General features: G+C 41.7%; 1 protein-coding gene across 1 annotated transcript in view; it reads right to left on the bottom strand.

Annotated features, from left to right (window-relative positions):
• dnah7 (dynein, axonemal, heavy chain 7) overlaps positions 1-22192 on the bottom strand; it is a 69665-nt gene that overhangs the window by 1379 nt on the left and 46094 nt on the right. The window contains exons 47-63 of the mRNA XM_041056353.1: positions 21764-21918; positions 18584-18774; positions 16663-16796; positions 16226-16561; positions 15983-16109; positions 15479-15673; positions 12961-13053; positions 12598-12774; positions 12246-12407; positions 11946-12146; positions 11577-11738; positions 10622-10807; positions 8622-8759; positions 6333-6563; positions 4061-4213; positions 2419-2596; positions 1483-1586 (exon numbers count right to left, since the gene is read on the bottom strand). Of these exons, the coding sequence (XP_040912287.1) occupies positions 1483-1586; positions 2419-2596; positions 4061-4213; positions 6333-6563; positions 8622-8759; positions 10622-10807; positions 11577-11738; positions 11946-12146; positions 12246-12407; positions 12598-12774; positions 12961-13053; positions 15479-15673; positions 15983-16109; positions 16226-16561; positions 16663-16796; positions 18584-18774; positions 21764-21918 (2923 nt within the window). The remainder of the gene's footprint in view (positions 1-1482; positions 1587-2418; positions 2597-4060; positions 4214-6332; positions 6564-8621; positions 8760-10621; positions 10808-11576; positions 11739-11945; positions 12147-12245; positions 12408-12597; positions 12775-12960; positions 13054-15478; positions 15674-15982; positions 16110-16225; positions 16562-16662; positions 16797-18583; positions 18775-21763; positions 21919-22192) is intronic.

Below are 22192 nucleotides of genomic sequence, written 5' to 3'. Positions count from 1 at the left end.
AATATAAGGATGAGAGAAGGAGCCAGGCTTCCTACAGGCACAATGAATGAAAAGTGCTGAAGAGAACAAGGAGCTGTGAACATCCTCCTGAGTCGAGCAGCAGCTACACTCTGGTGGTTGTTGTTCACTTTCTCCTCTGAGAGGCACAATATTGATCTCTGATATTAAAAGAAAGAAAGAAAAGAAATAGGTGCCTTGTAGGTGTTTACAAGCTGAACAATGCTGGAATCTGTCCCATTTGAATAATTTGATATGAGGAAAGATCACATCTCTCCTCTTTCCTGACGCCCAGAGGGAATTACAGGAGCACAATCAATAAACCTGCTCCTCCAAACCTTTATGTAAGAATGTGTTATGCTGCAAGCAGTTCTTTCTTCTTCTTCTCCTTCTGACTGGTAGCCTACAGTGTTCTTCACCATACATTACCAAGTCATCTCACACTAACACTTAATTGTTAGTGTTTCACACTGAGGTGTAAACTCCACATTTTCTCTCTACATGGTTCTACTTGTTGGTAACATATTCTCTGTGCTGAAAACTGTTAAAAAAAATGCATCAATTCAATCACTCAGGTCAGAATCTGATGCGGGGGGGGGGGGGTCTTGAAATACAAATGTGTCTCAAAATGAGTTTCTGTGGTTTGGAAACAGCAGTTGATAAAAAAAAAAATCTCTTCGTAGTCATGGAACAGCAAATGTTCACATTTCTATTTTTGAACACTGATGACTTTAAAAGTTAAATAAAAAACAAACTCATTACTCTGGGAAAAAACTTAACTTTGAATAACAGACAAAAGAAAACTTTAAAATGCTAAAAAAAAAAAACAACTTGCAAAAGTGCAAAAACGTGATATTATCATTAAGCTCCAGAACAGCTAAATGGACCCTGAGGTGATTTTTTTTTTTTTGGCACATCATATTTGTTCAGTCAAGTTGTGTCTGAGGTAGCCTGATTCAGATCTCTTACATCTCTAATTTGTTTAAGGATTCAAATAAATCTTGAACTGCGGCCACTGAATTTATTTTCTGCGGCTGGACAAACAACTGACCAATCAGAGCTTAGTAGATGAGATTAAGAATATGACCATCATCTTTGGCAACACAGCCAAACAGGTGACATAATCTATAACCTCTTCTGACTGGTAATGGCAACACAAAAAAACTACAGGTGTTTAGTACATGTATAGATCAATCTTTAACCTCAAAACTAGGTTTGAGTCTTGGTCTTGAGACGTGGTCACAGACGGAGTCAGTAGCTTTTAGCACTGGAGCTCCTGTGATGAAGAAATGAGCTAACATGGTGAAGTAAGACAATAAGAGCAGCTCAGTCTGATTATCAGGCTTTATCTGAGGATTCTTAGATGTACTGTTCTAGTTAATATCAGTGGTGTGTGTGTGTGTGTGTGTGTGTGTGTGTGTGTGTGTGTGTGTGTGTGTGTGTGTGTGTGTGTGTGCGTGTGTGTGTGCTAGCCGTGCTCCTCACCACAGGCATGGGGTCGTGCAGCACTTTGGGGTAGGATTCAGCGAGAAGATTGGTCTTTCTGTCCCAGCGGGCGCCATCAAGGAAGAGGCCTTTAATGTACACACCTAATGCAAAGATTCACAGTTATAAGAGCAGTCAGTGTTATTAGATTAAGATTTATCCATTACCTTCTATAAAGTTTATGTAACCCACAGATATGAAGGAATCCTGTGAGTGTGCAACGATGCTGCCTCTTCCAGAAAACATGAAACTTGACTAATCAAGCTGAACTGGCCTCCGTGAGAAAACAGCGTCTCTTCGTACAGCATGTGAGCTCTCGTGTTAATAGGCCGGGGGAAGAAAGGCGAGATTTAGAGATACCTCACTCCTGGTGCCCTGTCAGTATCACGCACCCAAATGCACAAGCACACTGTCAGATTAGTAGTTTGGCAGTATGGGCTGCGTTAGCGTGATGGGGCCCCAGCTGGGGACCGATGGAGGGTGAGACTTTATGTGAGGCTTTGACTGAGAATCTCACAGCAGTGCTGGAGGCACAGTGAGGGGCTGACGCAGGCCTTCATGCAGACGAGAGGCACGGAGGCTTTGCTTTAACTTTCTGCTCACTTCATACTCCGCCTCTCTTATTTTCAGTCAGCCTAATGTCAGATTTCATCTGTTTGTTTCTTCTCTTCCACCCACTGCTTATGTGCCTCTTATTTCACTTTCTGCTTTGAAACCTTGTGTTTTTTTCACATCTCTGTTTAACTCCTTCCCTCTTAAAGTGCTCTCCATCTTCCTGGTGTCTTTTCTATGCCATCATTAAACTAGGGGATGGTTTGTTAAATATCTCCTTTCAATAGCTGTTCTTATATCCTACTTTCACTATGAAACTACCATCCTTCCTTCTCCCTATAACCACTCTTGCTCATCCTGTCTTCTCCCCCATTAGTATCCTACCATCCTCTGGGGGCCATTTGTATTGTCTGTCATCCAGGACCTCGAAGTCGAAGCCCAGCAAGTCAATAGGGACGGTGTGTTTCCTGGCATAGTTCTGCTGGCTGCCTGTGAGGAAGGCCTGGGTGAAGAAGAATCCTGATACCCAGAATACAGCAGGTGTACCCTGATCATACCAGTCCTGAACACACAGCAGGGCAGAGAGGAGAGACATGGGTTTCACATGGGTTAACGTGGTTGAGTTTTGGTTAGGTTCATGTTACTATATGTTTTTGTTTACAGAAGGATAATCAAACTATAGAAACGAAAAATAAAAATGTATATATGAACAGTACAAACACAAAAGCCTTATGGTTAAATATAATGTTGAATTGATTGAATGTAGATCTGGAGAGAGAAATGTAAGCTCTACATTAAGTTTTTAAAGTTACAGTAATTGTCAAGGTTACAATTATAGTTATAGTTCTCTCAGTACAGGGGCTCATACAGCTACATTCAGAAGGCTAAATCACTTTTGACTAACCATGAATTGAAGTTGGACTGTTCTTTATTTTAGTATTTTCCATCCATCAGCCTGCCCATTCATAACCTAAAAATTACTCATTCATAAACCTAAAATGTACCTGTTTGCTTTATGAGATGAGAAGAAGAACATCAGTTTCTGATCTGTGCATTCAACGCATTTAACACAAAGACTGGAGACAGGGGGAAAGAACTACCAAAGTTATTCAAAGCTGTCTTGAAACAAATTTAAATCTGCCATTTTTACACCCTGAAACTTGTGTATACTGCACATGTGCAGTTAGTTTATACATTAGAACTATCTAATAACTACCAAAAGCTGAACATGTAACCTGTAACTGGACATGAAACTAATGTTAAAACAGAAAACAACTCCTAAATTCTCTAAAATGTGGAAGTACTGTCTTAACAAACTGTGCTGTCTCAGATAAGAAACACAAGGCTTTCCAGTTCACCCTATGGGGAGTCAAGGGAGGACATTTCAGGAGGATACTTATTACACACACACACACACACACACACACACACACACACAGACTGCATTCTTTTCACTCGACTGAGTAATGATGAACAAGGGGAATATTTCTGCAGTGGAAATAGAAAGGGAAACATGGGAGCTGACAGCTAAGTGAAGCAGTTCACTTTTACAGACTCACATGACAGGCCGCGTGTCTGCATGTGTTTCCTGTACTAACTGTGTCTATTGTTGATAAGCTCAGGGGGGGAGAAGAGCCTCTGTATTTCTCATAGGGGGTATTGGTCTTGCATCAAATAGTGAATTCCACTGTACGCAGAATGTTGCATTCATGTCTGCACAGTGTTATATGTGATATTTTCAGAGTTGTCATGGCCTGTGGTGGTAGCGCCCAGTGTGATATCTTTCTATCTGGCCCAAAATCCCTGGCGGTGCCCCTGGATCAGGCACAGTGAAAGGAAGTGATGTTGTGTAACTCAAGTGTGACACAGCTTAAGGCAGGGTTGCAGTTGACTATAGAGGGTACAGTATGCAGTGAAGTGAACATTTTCATGTGACAGCAGCTGCTCACCTCTGAGGCCAAACAACAGGGTTTCAGAGACTTGCAGTGATGTGACCGTTTGGGCAGTGTGTGGCAGGTTTCAGTACCTGTAGGAACCTGAGTCGCTCCAGGAAGTCATTGACGTAGCTTCCCAGTGGTTTGAGGCTGGGGTAGGACTTATTCATCCACATTCCTGGGATGCGACCCTTCAGGATGCTGCTGACCACCTCCTCCAGCTCCGAGGACATCACTACCAGCCCCTGCACATACACACACACACAAGTATGTATACATTTACACACATCCGATCACCCACAAACATGTCGGTAACATCTTCGCAACCTGAAAATGTGAAGTTGTTCAAGCCCTGTTCTAACACTGAACTGAATGTGGGAGAAATCTCACATGAGAGAAATCTAAGCTTGTCACTCTCTGGAGGTAGGTGACAGACAACCACGTAATGGGAACTCTTATTACTCTGTGGGGGGCCTTTAGTGCGTGTTCCCCTTCCTGACTCTTTTATGTTTTTTCCTATTCATTTCCATGAGGATGGTGCATCTCAGAAGGAGAGGAAATATGTGAGGAGTTTGTTTATTAAATGGTATAAAGAGATGCACGTGTGTTCAAGCATGTGTTTTTTTTTTTATTTTCTGAATGTGGTGTAATTGAGAGAGCAATGCTACACATATTCATGCTCACATATTCAGAAGACATTTGGTTTGGTCTTTTGTTCGCAACACTCTACGGACCATGTAATTATTGCCTTATTAGTCTAACACAAACCGATTATAGTCCTGGCATGTGCAAAATCTTTTTGAAATACAAAGATGGATGGATGCTATGGCATAAATAGCTACTTTCACTTCTTCAAGTTTGTCTCTCAGTAGCAATGAGGAAAAAAAACACAAAAACAACAACAAAATTATACTAAGGTTTTAAGATAGCTATATTTGGGATTCTGCTTAATTGTTGAGACTCTTTGCTCATCACACACAGCAGATGTGGTTACTGCCAACTACTTACACTCTCCCACTACTTTGGCACCCTCTCTCTTGTTTTTCTTATAGATCGAGTGACTGTAAAACCACAACCTACGTTTCAAACTACTCCTTCAGAAACCTGGCATCAAGCATGCATATTTTTAGGTGTGCTAGCAGCGTGGCTCTAGGGATGGCAGCGTCAGGCCACCACTACGATCTAGACTGAAATCCCTCGACAGCTACTGGATGGGTTACCATTAAACTTGGTACAGACACACATGGTGCACAGATGACGAGTAGCAGTAACTCTGGTAATCTGAGTTTCTTCTAAATGTTCATTTGTCCAGGTTTATGAGCAAATCCTTGCAAAACTACAGGTATACCCATCAGCCTCAGCTGTGCTGTGTGTTTACTTATAATTACTAAATGTTAGTATGCTAGCATGCTAAATTAAAATGGCATTCATGGTAAACACTGTACCTGCTAATCATCAGCATGTTAGCATGGTGACTGTGAGTATGTTAGAATGCTGATGTTAGTATTTAGCTCAAAGCACCACTGTGCCTAAGTACAGCCTCACAGAGCTGCTTGCGTGGCTGTAGATTCTACCGTACAGTCTTTGGTAAAAGGCAAAAGGAAGTGGTTAGAATACATAATAGCACTGCAGGACTCGAGATGTTGTTTCTTGCAGGGTGGGCTCACTTCTGCTATTCGCTGCAGAGGAAGAGAACACTTTGTGAAGAGAAGGTCAAAAGTACTAGTCGATGATTTGGAGATTTAGATCGCTGCTTAATCCCAGTCATTCCCACAGGGTCAACAACATTTCCATAAAATATCCAATTCATTTTTTTTCTCAGACAGCTCATTGCTTACACCTTTAGTGCATAATCTAAGGAGTAAGTAACACACATTGAAGCAGTTTTTTCCATGGTTAATTTCCACATATTTCCCAAGTCCTTCCTTTGTTTAACTAATATAAAACAATAGAGCTAGATTAGTGCACTGTTGTAAGAGAGGCAGTGTTGTGTTGAATCCTTACAGCATTTGATTTCTGAAGATGTATTACCAACGCTTCCCCTGTAATCGTTCAGCAGAGGTGTGCTGCTTTCACTTTACAGAAATGTAAAATCAATAATGATTCATCATTTGGCCTTACTGTGTATCTAAAACAAACAAATTTAGTGTAATTACAGTGCACTGGGTCGTATATCATGTTGTAACTATCCAAATAATAAGGATCACTGGGAATAGGACCAGGGTTGAGTTTAAAGACTTAACTGTAAGGTGTTGCATGTCCCCCACATGTGGGCAAAAGCTCTCAGCAATGTCATCAAATTTCACTCAGTGTGATAATATAATAAATCCCCCTCCTTCATACCGGCTCCACACGTGCATGTACCTTAACGGCCTTCTGAATGTTGACACAGGAGTCTCGGATGGTGCAGAGCAGGTTGTTGAAGCGGCCCATCTCCTGCACCAGCACTGTGTTCATGCTCTGATTGTAGCTGGTGGGAAAGCGCCTCATTGCTGCCTCCAAGTCAAAGTCTCCAGGCAGCTTGCTCAGGATGTCAGCTGCCACATCAAAGACCATGTCATCTGAGGATTTGGCGTCTCCGCCTGAAGAGCGGGACTGATCAGAGACACAGAGCGAGAGAGGACGGATGAGAAGGGGACTTGTGGCTTGGATAGCTTTGACGGTTCATCATTTTTTGGGAAAATTATCTTTTGCTGTCTTAGACTTGTCAAATTATGTATTCCTTTTCTGAAGACTCTTTTGCATTGGTGCTTTTTTGATCCTGAAAAGACGCCGATGTCAGGAGGTTCTGACTTCTGACTTTACTTGGCTTATATTTCATCATTTGTGCCACATTGACTAAGATTTCTGCTTTTAAAAGGACACAAAATGACACAGAATATCATAGTGTTATCAGATACCTTATCATTTTACCTGTCACATCTTAATTTGTGGTCATTTCTCAGGCTTGCCTGCAGCTAACTTTGACACTCTGTTCACAGAGGGATTCTAGCAAGTATAATCTTAAGATCTCATCGTTAAACACACACACAGACACACACTTTCATCTACACACACAGCTTCATGACGGAAGGCTTCACAGCTTTTTCTCCAATATTCTCTCACACAGTAATTTGACACAGTCTTATCAACAATTCTAATAATCATTCACGCTGATAATTATTCACTCTCATCTGTGATTCTTACACTTTCCTCTCAGTCCAACATGCACCATTTACCTATTTGATGCTCAGTCAGTAGCCAGCGGTAATGGATAATCATTGGCTAATGGCATCTGGGTTACAGTAGGGGAATGACAAATAGTTGCTTCATTCCATTTGAAGCATCTCCATGTTTATCGGTCATTGAGATGGATGAGACCATATTAGATGCTAATAAAGTTCACACATGACTGAAGCCATTATTAATCTTGTTGAATGGAGTTTATATGAATAAATGCCAGACTTCATTGGGCTCTAATTTTAACTTGAGGTCTAGAAGTGGAAAATGCTTGTGGAAATAATTTTCTATTTGTTTGTAGCAAGCCAGGTCTGTAGCTGTCAAAACATTCTCTCACTGTATATATAAGGCACTGAAAGAGGCACAAATAGAGACACTCTCCTGTGGTGTTATATGTTGATCCCTTGCACTTGTTTAATATCAAGTTTAATTCTCACAGGAATTCAGACAATTTAAACTTTTGAAATTTTTTTGATAAGTGAGAGGCGCTGCTCTGTATCTTAAAATAAATAAATGGATACACGGATAAATAAATATCTCTTTCCAGTTTCCACTTTGAGCGGCTGTACTTTTGTTATTTTCAAGCAGGCCTTGATGTGAAATGCCTTGGATTTGATTTGCAGCACACATTGACTGGTACCAGGAAGCTGTAAGATACAATCCTCAACAAGATAAAATAGTCTAATTCTACAGAGCTGAGATATAATGATGTGGGATCACACAGATTCACCACAGTGAGTCACACTGTGTCTTTGCAGTGTGACTTTTTTGTTCTTTGAGAAGTCTCTCTACAAAACAACTGAAATATTTATTTATATTGTTCTCTTTAATTAAGGTTGCATAGTATATTTTAGAGGAGGGTGGTAAAATATTTAAGGCTGGCAAGGATGCCTACGAAAGAGACTTGAGGGAAGCATAATGATGCTGTGTGTGTTTGTGTGAGACAGTGTTTCAGTGTATTGGAAAATGTGTTTTAATGCATGTACTCCAGCCTGTTTGTTTTGTGTGTATGTTCACGTCGTGCATTTGCTGGGAGAGGGTGTGATGCAAGTTATCTACTGTTTGAAAACATTCCAGCTGAGCATCTGGGATGTTGGCCAAGAGGGGGTGCGTTGGTTTGAGAAGCGACCAAGGGCACTGCTGGCACCGAAAATCAGTGAAATTGAACTCTTTTCACCTGTTCCCATGCCAGGCTGCAGTGCTGTTTCACGTCTAATATTTTTCACCCAGTTTTACTTTCACAAACCTCCAGGTCATTTAATTGTATACTGTATTAATGAATTCAGGACCATGTTGCTGTTACTGTTTGAATGACATGGTGCTACATGAAATAGTGGCCCTGTGTCTTCAGCATTGTAACGCATGGTACACAGGTGTGTGCATTTGCACGTTACTTCGTTTATAACAGCTAATCGATATGCTCCCTGGATTTACCTGTGTGAGCAATATGGTGTCAAACAGTAGCTGTGTCTCAGCCTGATCCTTGGTGATATCTGCGTTGGCGTTCATGCCAAAAATCTCCGGCGACGGGTTGAGTGGCAGCGACTTGGTGTACTCTATGTAGCTGTTGTGCTGAAACAGAGGAGAGGAGTGAAGTAAGAGCACAATTTTTAACGCAACATCAGGAAACATCTCCAGTAATAACACTCTCTGAAAAACAAGTTGGCTCCTTAGATTGCTGACATTTATGATAATGACTATGTAAATGTGACTTCATGAATAAAAGATGTGGTTGGAGGGGGGTGCAGCACTAGAGAACAAAATGCCAAATAAAATGGAGCGCACCATAGATTGCACTTGTGTTAACAAATATATCAACCTTCACTGATGGTGGTTGCCTGCTGTGCCTTGTTACACACATTTTATCTCCTAATGACTTTTTAAAGGTAGCTCAACAACAGTGCTAAGCAACTGTGAGTCCAGTAATATGCTTAGTTTAAAAACAAACACATTAAAGTGAGTTTAACTTTTCTTGAGTTTTTAAGGCAATGATATTCCAGCCTTTGTCTAAATCAGAGGTGTCCAAACTGTTCCACAAAGGGCCGCCTGGCTGCAGGTTTTTGTTCCAACCAAGCAGCAGCACACCAGACTTGACTCATTTAATCAACTGATCTCAGCCTTCAGACAGTTGATTGGTCAAACTGTGTGCTCTTCATTGGTTGGAACAAAAACCTGCAGCCCCACGGCCCTTTGTGGAACAGTTTGGACACCTCTGGTCTAAATGATGGGTCTGCTCAGCTGTTGTCACTGAAGGCAAGCCATTGGTAGATATTCAGATAAGACTTTTGTTATTTATACTGGATAACATCCCTATGCTGTATATATTATATCTCAGAAAGAAAACTACCTAGAATACAACAAATATACTGTCATACATGCCAAACGCAGCTCTTACACACCTAGGGTATGTGGTTATGTATAATAAGTAGTTGAAATAGGCTAAGGAGGCGGAGAGCCTCTTTCATCTAGTAACAAAGGTAGGGATGGTGCCGATCGGAAATTTCCGGTCCAACCTGCGGAGATTTCCGATCCATGTCTGTGATTTAATGTTGTCTGCTGAAATGACTCCACAAGTGATTCATTGCCCTCTGCTCTGCTAACTGCCTGCAAAATGTGGAATGGATTTCCTGAACGGAGGCGTGTCTCAATGTGACGCGGAGTAAGGAGACACGCCGCCGCTCAGGAAATCCATCCCACAGTTTACAGCCACCTAGCAGGTGAGCATTGAGCAGCACCGTGGCTAACCAACCGTTCAAGCACATGTCCGCTGTGTGGAAATACTTTGCTGTAGAAACACCCCAAAGCAAGACAACAACCTGCAATGTTTGCAAAGCCGTTGTACCGTCGCGACCAACAAGTGGTAATAAGTAGCGATTAGCTCGATGTTAACGTAATATGGAGAATCCTACTGACGGGCTAGCGCATTAGCATCGGCCACGCAAACGATAAACCAAAGCGGGACGCCATAACAGGTAAGAAAAACCTTGATTTGTTGCTGGGAAGTGAAAAAATGTGAATGGTGCATCCCTAAACAAAGGATTGTATTTTTTTGATGAGGTTTTCCTCATATGTGCGTGTAATCACTGACAGAATACATTTTGTAGATGATCAAAGTAAAGAAGAGCTATTTGACAACAGCTCCACCATGTGGTGAATCTGCAGCCTGTTAAACGTGACTGGCTGAGTGATTGACAAGTCAGTTGACTGAGGTGCTTTGCATCTAAATTAGGCTTTGCCCCACTGTGTGTGAAATTCTGTGCAAAGTTTCCCAGGCAATAACACTGCATTGCCTCATCTTTGTAAAATCCTGTGCGTATTGATGTGGTTACAGCCAAATCTTAGCTAAAGCTGTGATTTATAAAGAGCCCTTCTTGATGCTAAGACTGGTGTTTGATCTGATTTATAGCAATTTTGTGTGATTTTCTGTTTCTTACATCTCCCTCAGCTGGTGCATAGTACAGCCCACTGGGATCAAACTTGTAGTCAGGGTCCTCGATGATCTTTGAGGTGTAGAAGATAGAGAGGATTGTGCGCAGTGTCCGCCTGTCCCAGTCATCTGTCACACGGCCTCCATAGTTACACTCACCTGTCATGTAGCGGAGGGCGTCAAATGGTACTTCCTGAAGAAAGAATAAATCAGGCAGGGGTGAGCACTGACAAATGCAGAATTTCCTAGTACGTGTGTACGTTCTTTGTTGTGTTGTTTATGTGCTTATGCACCAGGACACCTGGCTGAAATTCACTTCAGGACCTGGATGTGGAATGGAAATTGACACTACAGTAGGTGAAAGGGTAGGGTTGTGGCCATTGTGGCATTTTCTGCTGGAGGATACAAATTAGAAATTCACTGAGAGACACTTACAAGATGAAAATGTCACTCTTTTCAAAAAACATATTCTCCGTAGTTAATCTCTGCCACTTTTTCTCAGCTATAGTGGAGGAACTGGGAATGGTGGGGGGGTTGGAGTGCTAGCTGTTTGTGGAAAAATGTCAAGAGGGGTTTTGAATATGGCGGATGAAATCAGATGCTTGCCTGAAGAGGCTTGTAAAAGCTAGAATTTCTATTATCTGCTTAGATGTAGAATGCTGTATGTATGCAGAAATGGATGATGGATGTGCATCTGCATGTGACAGAGTTTTGTTTCGTGCCAGAAATATGAATTGAGTTTATCTGAGTCTATATAAAGCATGTATGACAGATCAAGGTTGTGTTAGTATGCATATTATGTCTGTATAATGTCCCACATTATATGGAGTAGTGTAACTGGGAAAGCATTTGATGGCGTTTCTGATAATTAACTTTAACTGAGTTAGTGCTTTGCAGGAGATCAATGCTGTAAATAATTTAAGAATTATAAGAATCATCTGTGAGAGGAGAGAACTACCCACCTGGTACTGTTCCAGGAACATGTGTAGCTGCTGCACAGAGATCCGGAGGTCAGTCTCATTGAACTCATATGGAATGTTCCAGCCTAAAGGTCCAAACTTCCTCCTCTCCTGGGTCAGGGCGTGGAAGAAACACAGGCCATACAGTAGCTTCTTGAATGCAGCCTGAGAGGTGGATAAGCACAAATGAAAGGCATAGTCTGAGATAAATAGCAGGGATTGTTTAGTATTTCCACACCTAAAACAAACACACTCTGAAATGAACAGCAGGGGTGATAAGAGACACAAAGGAGCGTAGGACACCCACTGATGTAGGTATGATAGTTATGCACAGCAAGCCACTTAGACACACAAACACACACACACACTGACCGGCTTGCTACAGCTGCCAAAAAACTCTGGGTCAGAGATGGGATCCATTAAGAAGGAGCGTGCAATGTTGGAGCGGAGGCCCTTTGGAGCCTCGTTGGTCATCTTCACCCCATTCTGAAGCACAGCCACAGGGAAGGTGGAAGATGGGTAACTAGTCAGCCACAGCCTAAAGTCTGGATGAGTGGTGTCTGGGTTCAGCTCCTGCTTGCAGCCACAAAGACCAAGTAAAGAAATAAATATACAGTATATTGGAACTGGGTACAGAATCTGTGTATAGAAAGCACATGTGCGTGTTCTGACCTCACAGACTCTCTCCAGTGTTGACATCCATGAGGTGGCCAAGTGGCAGTTCTGCAGAACCACCCAGGTGCCCTCTTTAATGCCTGTCTCAATCATATGCATTGCAATAGGACCCTGGCCTTGGCCCAGAGAGAGGGAGGTCAGCTTGTCACCAGAAAAGCCCTAAGGGATAAGAACAGTTGTACACACACATACATTCGCTTATGCCCCGGAAGGAGCCAAAATAATTTTCAGTGCTTTTAAAACCTTTGTGTGAGACTGGTAAATCTAGAGGATTCAATTGCTCCTTTCATTTTGAGTTTGTACACACAGCAGGCCTCAAAGCTGCTGAACATCCCTGATGTCTCTGTACCTTTTCATCTCCAAACTTGAGCAATGCAGCCATGGGGTCTGAGCCCGGGGAGAGGATGAAGATGAGGGGGGCACAGCAGTGGCTATCAACAAAGGCCTTACTCAGGTTGAAGGGTGGCGCTTCGATGAAAGGACGACCCAAACTTTCAGAAACAAACTCCTGTACCATGGGAATAATCTGGAGGACAAATGAATGGAATGTGTTTAGTCCTTATAACCTGAAGTAACTCCCAAAGTGTTTGGAAATTCTGAAGAATTTTGACATATTTATATAATGGAGATGTTTAAAGAAATGGATCCACGACTCAGTGTCCAAAAAAACATTTTACAGTCTTTGGTAAAAAAAAAAATCATATGAACTGACCTTGTCTGGTCTGAGACAACGAATCACCAGCATCTTCTGAAACTTGCTCAGCTTCTCCTGCCACTCATCAGGGAAGGGAGTCTGATGGGGGTTCTGCAGATATGCACAGCACATTATACTGTACGTAAAAAGAAATTGTACTGCATCGAGCTGTTGCGAGATTACGCTATTTAATTAAGCAAAAGGAGGGGTAATCTGTAATGTGAATGGGGAGGAGAGTAATGCTGAGAGATAGATAAATATGTACAGTATGGGAAAGGAAAGACTGAGGAAACAGAAAAAGCAGAAGGAAAAAAGAGGTGGAGAAACAGAAGAACCACTGGGTACTGGGTCAGGGCAATATGTTTGATTAATTTGTGGAACGAGGGCACCAGAGGAAGTGAGCAATGGTAGCAGGAAGTTTTGGAATTATTTCCCCCAGGCTGTTTGTCGAGAGAGACTTCTGGCTATGTGTGTTGGCAGGTGCTTTGAGACGGATACACCTATTTAGGATCTCCTGGGGATTCTCTGTGTGTACATGGGTGTGTTAGCGTGTGTGAGCCAGAGAGCCTGTGTGCTTGATTGAACAGCTGTTGTTACATCAAGATTGAATAAATGTGAATTCTACAACTGGAACAAACTAGATTTAATTAGAGGGACGTGTTATGGCTGATTCTGTTGATTATAAATCAAAGATGGGCTGTGTGTGTGTGTGTGTGTGTGTGTGACAGCAAAGAGACGAGCGTGTGTGCACCACACGTTGATTAAACAGCTGTTCTTGCATCTAGATTGCATAGATGTGACTAACACAACAGGAACAGAATAGGTTTAATTTGATAAAACTTCAATTTTAGATTCTTCATAATTCAGAGATGAGAGCGCGTATGTGCATCATCTGTACCTGACAGGCAAATTGTGTTGCTCTCCCACTTTGTTTCCTCCCTGTCTGCTCTTTCCTACTCTACACCTATAATAAAACTTGAACAATACCTCTGGGGAATCTGCCTCACCAAATCAGCAAATGGTTACACGATACTGTAAAAATCAAAAATGTGTGAATTTGAATAAGATTGTAACACACTTAATAATAAAAAAGGATAGTAAAAATAAAAGACAATTATCACACTCTAACAAATAAACAAAGGCAAAACCTGTTTGGCAGGTGTTAATAATGAAAAACATATCTAACATAGATGTGGTAGCAGGTCCCTGGTGTGTGGAGAGAGATGAGGTAAGGGGAAAGCACAGCCACACTGCCGTTCAAAAGTACATGAGTGTAGTGGAATCCCACTGAGCTGCAGGGCGGGTGAGGCTGGCCTGTGTTTCATGTGCCAAACCCAGTGGAAAACAAGTTTAACCCACTCACTCTACCCTTGTTTCCTCTCTCATCCAACTCCAAACCCAACACTGTTTAGCTGAGGTTTGACTGTAAGTTCAAATATCTTCTTTCCCTCTATTATACTTAACTTCCTCTCTGTGCCTCAGTCCACCAAAGCCTCCTCTTTCACAGGGAGGAGAATTTTTTTTTTTTTTTGCCCAAGTTTTATTAAGAAAGTAACAAATAGCTTTTATTTGTATCTTAGACGGCTTCTATGACCAGCAGTCTGAGCTACGGTCACCTACTTTAATATCAGGTGCAGTGTTAGCAGCTCAACACCAATGTGTCATCATATGATGTATCTGCTGTATTTTTAAGAATTTTCAAAGGCTTACTGAAGAGAAAAAAACAATACAGTTATTTTTAAATTACACAAACATTACATTTATGGAAATATGTTTTCTCCATATTTAACCTACTTGGTCATCCATAATCTGATTGGGCCCACTTTGAAAGGTCAGGTGCAAAAAGTGTTACATTTTGAATAATTTTATCTTTGAGCCTATTAAAGCAGCGCACAACGCCCAAAGCGGCGCTGAAGCGAGGTTTGCTGTCTCCTCACAGGCAAACAATTTAATTGATCAAGCTGGTGCCAAGCAGCTCTGCCTTAGATTGTCTGTACAGTGCCTTAGCATCCACACACAGTGTATGTTTGCAGAATCTGTGGCAAAAATCCTAAATATCTTTACCACTGCTTTATGGATTTTGGTCCTGTCCTGTGTTACTTCTAGAATTCAAATGCTTTTGTTAGTGCTAGATATGACCTCGTTTCAAGACTGCTAACCACAGCCACATTTTCAGGGGAAAGTTAACATTTTTGCAGTTTCTACAACAAGACCCCAGCCATGCCAGCCATATTAAGGTGCACATTGACTGAATTTTTGTGTTTTGGGAGGATTTACAGATTCTCTTCTCCTTCTAATTGTCTTGTCATTGTATTTTGATTTAATGGTGCCTTTCTGTAGATGCTGATTTTAAAAATGTGGGCATTAACCTAGATCATCTGGTGTCTTATCAGGTATTCAATCATACAAATCTTTTCAAAGAGAGAAAGGACAGAAAGCAACTAACCTTTCCCAATTTGTCTTTACCAATACAGAAATATATACAACACCCACAGACAGAGCCCCACCCAGACCAACCAATCAGCTTAAAACTCACTGGACTGTCGTAGACCTTCTTCCACTCATTCCTGAGGCGAGCCATGTCACGCCGCAGACCTTTGAAACTCTCCATCTCATCCAGGCGGCACATTTCATCCCAAGACTTCTTGGGGAGCCAGATGCAGGGATTTGAGTGGGGGTTGTCCAGGCCCACACCACCTGTCAGAAGGAAGCGCCACTCCCCCTCATCCACCTACAACATTAATTACTTTGATGAAGCTATTAAAGAGGATTAACCACTATTTGTGATTAAGTGATTTCACTATGAGGTTTGCCATTTTGGGGATTACTCTGGATAGCAATTTTGTGCAAATTCAAAATACATAATATAGATAATTTAAAGCAGTTATGGACTGATTCTGAAAAATGAGACTGACCATCTTTTTTGAATGGTTAATGGCTTACTAACAGTAGTGTTGGATGTGTTATCAAGTAACTAATGTGTTTTTAAGTAAGGTGTTGTAAATGTGTACATTGTATGGAGGGGTGTGTATAGCCCTACCAGCTTGTTGTGCATGAGTAGATTGACACTGAGGCAGAAGGAAAAGAGCAGCTTATCCTTCTCGAACAGTGAGCGGCACACATTGACATATAGTGTGTAAGTAAAGGTGTCTCTCAGGATCTGTAGTCTGAAATATATAGACATACATTAGCGTTTTAATAATCTTGTTCCAGACCAAACAGAATTGGTCCACTGACTTGTAGGAACTGGTATTTGGCTGGTACATTTGTCAGCATTGCCTACCTCTGTTCCAAGTCGTCACTCTTGTCTGAGCTGTCAATGGAGCTGATGAAGAGGTTAATAAACCAGGTGAGGGAGTACTGGTACATGGGCTCAATGTTAGCCAGGTCAGCAATGGAGAAGAACAAGATGGCTGAATGCACGGCAATGGGTGTGTAGCCCATGCGGGTCTCGTCAATCTTCTGCTCGGTGACCTCAGCCACAGCCTGTTTCTCTGTGATTTCATTGGCAAGCACCTTGGAGCAGGAGAGGATATTGACGGCCTTCTCGTCCTCCAGGATGTTGCCCTCAGATGAGGAGAGCACTTCCAAGATCTGGTCCTCAATCTCCTTCAACTGTCTGCAAAAAAATATAGGGAAAAAAATGTTTGTAATTTGTGGAATAAGACATTTTATTTTATCGGATAAAATTTGACATGGGTCTGGTGTGTGCAACTGTACCTTTTGTTCTCTGCCCCCTGCAAGATGAGAGCCTGTTTCTCTTCTTCCAGATCGGGCCTCTCTCTGGCCACCACAATGCCCAGTAGCTGGTCCTGGATTCCCTCTGGGGTGATCATAAAATTCAGAAGGGTCACCTGCAACACAGAGGACGAGATAAACGGACACAGAGTTTACAGACTCAAAACACACACAAATGTGTGTTTGTGTGTGCTTGGGGGAGGGGTTGCCTGGCCCCACTTGTGCTCTCAGACATTTAAGTGAGGTACTTTACAGTGCGGTGTTGATTATCTTTGCTCCAGCACTGTTCTCCCCACTAACCTACCTAATCAATTCTAATAACCACTCCAGTCTTGGCAAAGTATAGGTACGATGCATTTACTTTTTTCTTGAAAAGGTGTTACAGCTTGAAGTGAAGGAGTGTCTTTTACCACAGCCTCAGTCGTCCTGCTTCGCACTTACCCAGAGGTTAAAAGCCTATATCTGCTATCTACTCTCTGGCCTAATAAACGAGTGCACTTCTCCGGGGCCTAATTCCATTTCTATTGATGCCGCAGACCCACTCAGCTGATGGTAAAGACTCAGAGCCCATATAAATCTCCTGTTTGTCCTTTTCACACATACACCCTCCTCCTTTGCTTCCTTTTTGTCCCTTGAGCTCTGTACGGGCTGGTTTCCTAGATGGTTGCCTCTTGTATGTGAAGGCAGTGCTTTTCCAGTAGGTCTTAGTGGGAATAATGGAAGCCTCATAGTGTACTGGACTGAAGGCAAAAAAAAAAAAGACTTAAGCAATAGGGGGAAAAAAGGATTGAGCCAGTTGTGAAAAATGAGTTGAATCTATCTAATAGCGGCCCATAAAGAGCGGGGCCCCTGCAAATAGATGCTTGAAATGTGATCTTCAGTAATGCTTCCCAACCCCTTGCCTCTCTGTAATGCAATTTCCTTTAATGCTCCTTTTCTTGGAATTCTTTTTTTTTTTTTTTTGCGGGGGGGCTCTGTTTCACTGAGGAGGTGGTATCAGTGAGTGATGATTCACTGTGCTGCTGGGGTAAAAATGTGCTGTCATTTCAGTGGTATGATGCAATAAGTAAGACCCAACAAGTAAATGTAGCACTCATCTATCAGTAGTTGTTTTGGAACAAACGTTTGAATAGTTCTTCATTGTCACAAACATTTGCTGAGTTTAAATTTCACATTGAGACAACACAATCCAAATTGTGGAGAGTGTCACACACCATACCTAGACTAATAACTAACAACTTTCCTTTGCCAAAATGGCACATTTCAGGCTACATGGTGCAAAGAGAAAATACAGTGCCCTATATGGCATCTACACTTAAGTAATACTGTAATATACATAGTGTGAAAACGTTTTCACATTTTGTCAAACATTGCAGATCGCACAACAAACCAGGTTGCTTGTCACTACTAGGTGTGATAAAAAACATGATTTTAAAGGCAGAGGAATACAGATGTCTGTGCTGGTTCCTGTAAGAGCCTGTATCTTATTAGTCCCTTCAGTGTTAGGCAGCAGCTCTGCTGTGGAAGATACAGCCATCCTCAGCTGCGGTGGGATTAAAGGGCACCTGCTCCATCTGTGTAGAAGGGGTGGGTAGAGGAGGCATGGAGGACTGCACCGGGCTCATTACAACAACACAGACAACTGCTGAAAACAGCCGTGCATGTGTGTGGCTACTGTCAGGGAATGCTCTGACCACACTGACTGGCACAATTGAAGGACTGTCCTGTCTATGTGTCTGACTATGACTGTTTGTGTGTGACTGCTATAGGTGTTTATGGAGGTTGAGGTGTTAATAACTTGGAAAGGACAGTTAGAAATGTGCTTCTACGATGTGAAGTGAGTGAGAGTGTACTGAGATACAAAAAATACGGCAGTGCCTGAGGCAGTTCCCCTTTAGACTACCTTGACGGCGGTCTCGGGCAGGTAGTGGGGGTTGCGTAGCTTGGTGGTGATGTAGAAGCGAAAGTCAGGAGCATATTCAATGGTGGAGTCTCCCAAGCGAATACACATGGCACCGCCCTGTTTAAAAGTCTGTCTTAGCAGCAGCGGCTCCAGGATAGGGTCCAGCTCCTCACCGACATTCTCCAGCAGCACTGAAATAAAATGGCTGTATCAATATTTTCTGAATAGAACAGTCTGACTATTTTCAGGAGAGACCTTTCTTTATACTGACACATTTACAAACAATTCCACCTGGGAGCTGTCACATTCAACCACTGTTGTCTACTGTTGACCAGTTCTACTGCCTCAACAGCTGAGCCATCATACAGCTTCAGATACTTTGCAGCCAGACTACTAGCCAAGATAAAGTGTTTTCCCACAACATCCCAATCTTAGCTTTGCAGCTGCTCCAAAGTCAAGTTAAAGGGTGTATTTAAACCAGATCTTTTTCAGCACACACACACACACATATATTTATTCTTTTTTTTTCCACTGTGTTGTATGAAGGCATGTTGCTTTCTTTATTTCATGCTGTTGTTTTCCAGGCCTCTCACTTTCTGCCACTGCGTTTGTCTGCCTGCCTGTGGAGGGCACTTTGTGCATCTTGTTTGAAAAGTTCTCTTTAATTTTAATAGTTGTTGTTCATTGTATAACTGGAGCGACAGAATGTGAGAGTTTTCCCAATAATATAACATGTACTCCAACCAGAAACTTAAATTACTTGTGCTGATGTATTTTTAGTTTCTAAGTGTGAATCATCTGTTGCAGCTGCAGTCTCCACTGTAAGTTTTTAGACGATTACACATTTTTCGTTCTTCAGGCTTTGTGCCTTAGTACCTTCAATTTAAAATAAAATAATGGATACTACATTAAAGTGCCAAGTCTCAGCTTTTACTTGAGTAGGCTACGGTGAATAATAAGAGAACTGTGTGTGAGATATAGCCCTTTTAACACATAATGCCTGAAGTTTAGGGGTCTAAAAGTCACGGGACACTTGAATTACCACCTTGTGGTTGTATGCCTCCAGCGACCAGGCCAGTTGCAGGAAATATAGTCACAATCTCCCCTTCTGTTCCTGAGTTATGGTGTTGAATAATGGCAAGAAAAGTGTTTTTGCAAAACATTATGATGTCACATTTAAGCTGACCTTTGACCTTGTGCAGATAATAGAACAAATGTTATGTGTTAGAGAAAATGTTTTGTGAGGTCACAGAGACGACCTTTGACCTCTGACCACCAAATTCTAATCAATTCATTCTTGAGTCCAAGTGAACCTTTGTCTCAAATTTGTCACAAGTGCAGAGGCATAAAGAGTTCACATGTGGTTCAATCTGACTGAGCTGCATTCCACTTGTTGAGGACCACTTTAAAGCCAGAAAGACCCCTACAGTATAAAGGGTCTGCTGATGTCTGTGGGTTGAGGACTTCAGGCAGTCATTGACTACAAAGGATTCATTACAAAATATTAAATATGATCATTTTTGATATGTATCTGTCCAATACTTCTGAACCTCTAAACTTCAGGCACTGTGTTTAAAGGGTTATATCTCACACATAGTTCTTTATATATTGTAATAAACCTACTCAAATTAAAGCTGAGACTTGGCACTTTGATGTAGTATCCATTATTCTACTTCAAAATTGAATGTGCTGAACCACAGAGCCTTAAGAACAAAAAAATGTATAACTGTCCAAATAATAATGATCTGGACTGCATATATTGCGCTGTACACTGCAGGGATATTACAAGAGTTATAAAAGCAAAACCCTCACCCTCCTTGTTCAGCTCCCTGTGATTAGCACTGAACAGTGAACTTCCACTGCAGCCCAAGAAGCTCCATGAACATGTGCGTACACGTGCGATACCAAGAAATCAGTGAAGCAAGTAAACATTTCTAGTTACAAATACCTTATTCCCATGGCATCATTATTAATGTAATTTCACATTAAGTATGATAATGCTGTTCTCATGTTCGGAACATCGGCCCATCTATTATTGACAGTACGCCTAAAGTTTTACACAACATTCAGAGGCAGTGACAGCTGATGAACTTCCTCCTACAAGATGGTTAAACAAATCAGGGCAACCCCCTCCATTTTGCTTTGGAGCATCATTTTGTCCTGGTACAGCATAACAATACTAATAATATTATAATATAATACTTCTATTATTTATATTTTACAATAATATTTCAGCAGATAAAACAGTACTTTCCATTGTTTAATGCCTAAAATATTTGTCAGAGAAATGTGAGTTCAGTCGAAAGAATACTGGCACATAATCTGGGTTATAGTCTGCAATACAAACAGCAAGAAACCATAAAACTGTGAAATAAACGAACAGCCTATGGAGGGTGAAACCGTACCCTCTGGGGGCCATTTTGCACCCTCCAAGGACAAGCTACTCTCTGATCTGTTAGCCTTGTAGTCTCCCAGTAAGCAAAGACCCAATGGCTGGCTGGGTCTGGTCATTATTTAGATGTCTTTTTAATGGTTGTATAGCTGTCTCTGTTTCTAACTCTAATTCCTGTCTTGCTGTTCTCTCTCATATCGCTATAAAATCCTATGAGAAGACAAAAGTACAAGTGTTTTTCCAGGGCTTGTTGTTATGTCGTGTGCATTTGTAAAGAGATGGTGGGGTATATTCTGCAACCAGTTTAACCAAACCAAAAGGTCACATCCACACAATAGCACTGGGGATTTAAGCTATGCTGTTAAAATTTAAGACTAAAGAGAAATCTTTCAACAAACAAAACACACTAACAATGGAAAAACAACAGCACAAAAATAGTCGTGTCTGCCTACACATGTCATTTTGACCCTGCTACTGGGTAGGGAATATGTTAGTGCAAAAAAAAACAACAAAAAAAAAAACGTAATTGATTTCTCCTGGGTTTTTGCATGATTTACAGTAGTTTGACATACTAATGGTGCAGCGGGCTCATCGGAATACCTCACTCAGAAATATTCCTTATATGAATTCTTCCACTGCAGAACAGAGAACAAAGAAGAAAAACATTCTATGCACAGCAATAATTAGTCTCTGTGGTAAAGAGAGACCTCAGCAGGCAGTAACAGGAACTGCAGCAATGTAGATAAGGCACGTACGCACAGACAAGACCAGAGAAAACGTATACTCACCTGGTGTACCAAACTGGATGCAGTTCTCCAGAGTGCGTACAAAGTCGGCATCACTCAGTTTAATAACATGCAGGCTATTGGCCTTCTCCATGTTTTTTACCCACTTGTTGGCCTGGCCCTGGGGATCGATCATCAGAGGCCACCGCCTGGCATTACTATAAACACACACACAGGCAGAGTGGATGATCAAATGGTGCTGCCTTGTCAGAGTAAGAGATTTTGTTACTGTTAAATATGAGGCATCACAATAATAGGGGGGATATTGGAGGATAAGAACAGAGATGTAGAGAGCAGCTTAGGGGTAAACATTCACTCTCAGCGCAGTTAGACAGCTCACAGCTGGATAGCACACCAGGGACCATAGTATTGTGATTAAAAAGCAATGTTGCTGCTTCATTTACGCAAACAAGCAGATGTTTTGTAATGTTT

The sequence above is a fragment of the Toxotes jaculatrix genome, chromosome 15, assembly GCF_017976425.1.
Source record: "Toxotes jaculatrix isolate fToxJac2 chromosome 15, fToxJac2.pri, whole genome shotgun sequence".
NCBI classification, from domain to species: Eukaryota; Metazoa; Chordata; class Actinopteri; family Toxotidae; genus Toxotes; species Toxotes jaculatrix.
The sequence above is the reverse complement of the archived record's forward strand: the minus strand, read 5'-3'. Positions and strand labels throughout refer to the sequence as shown.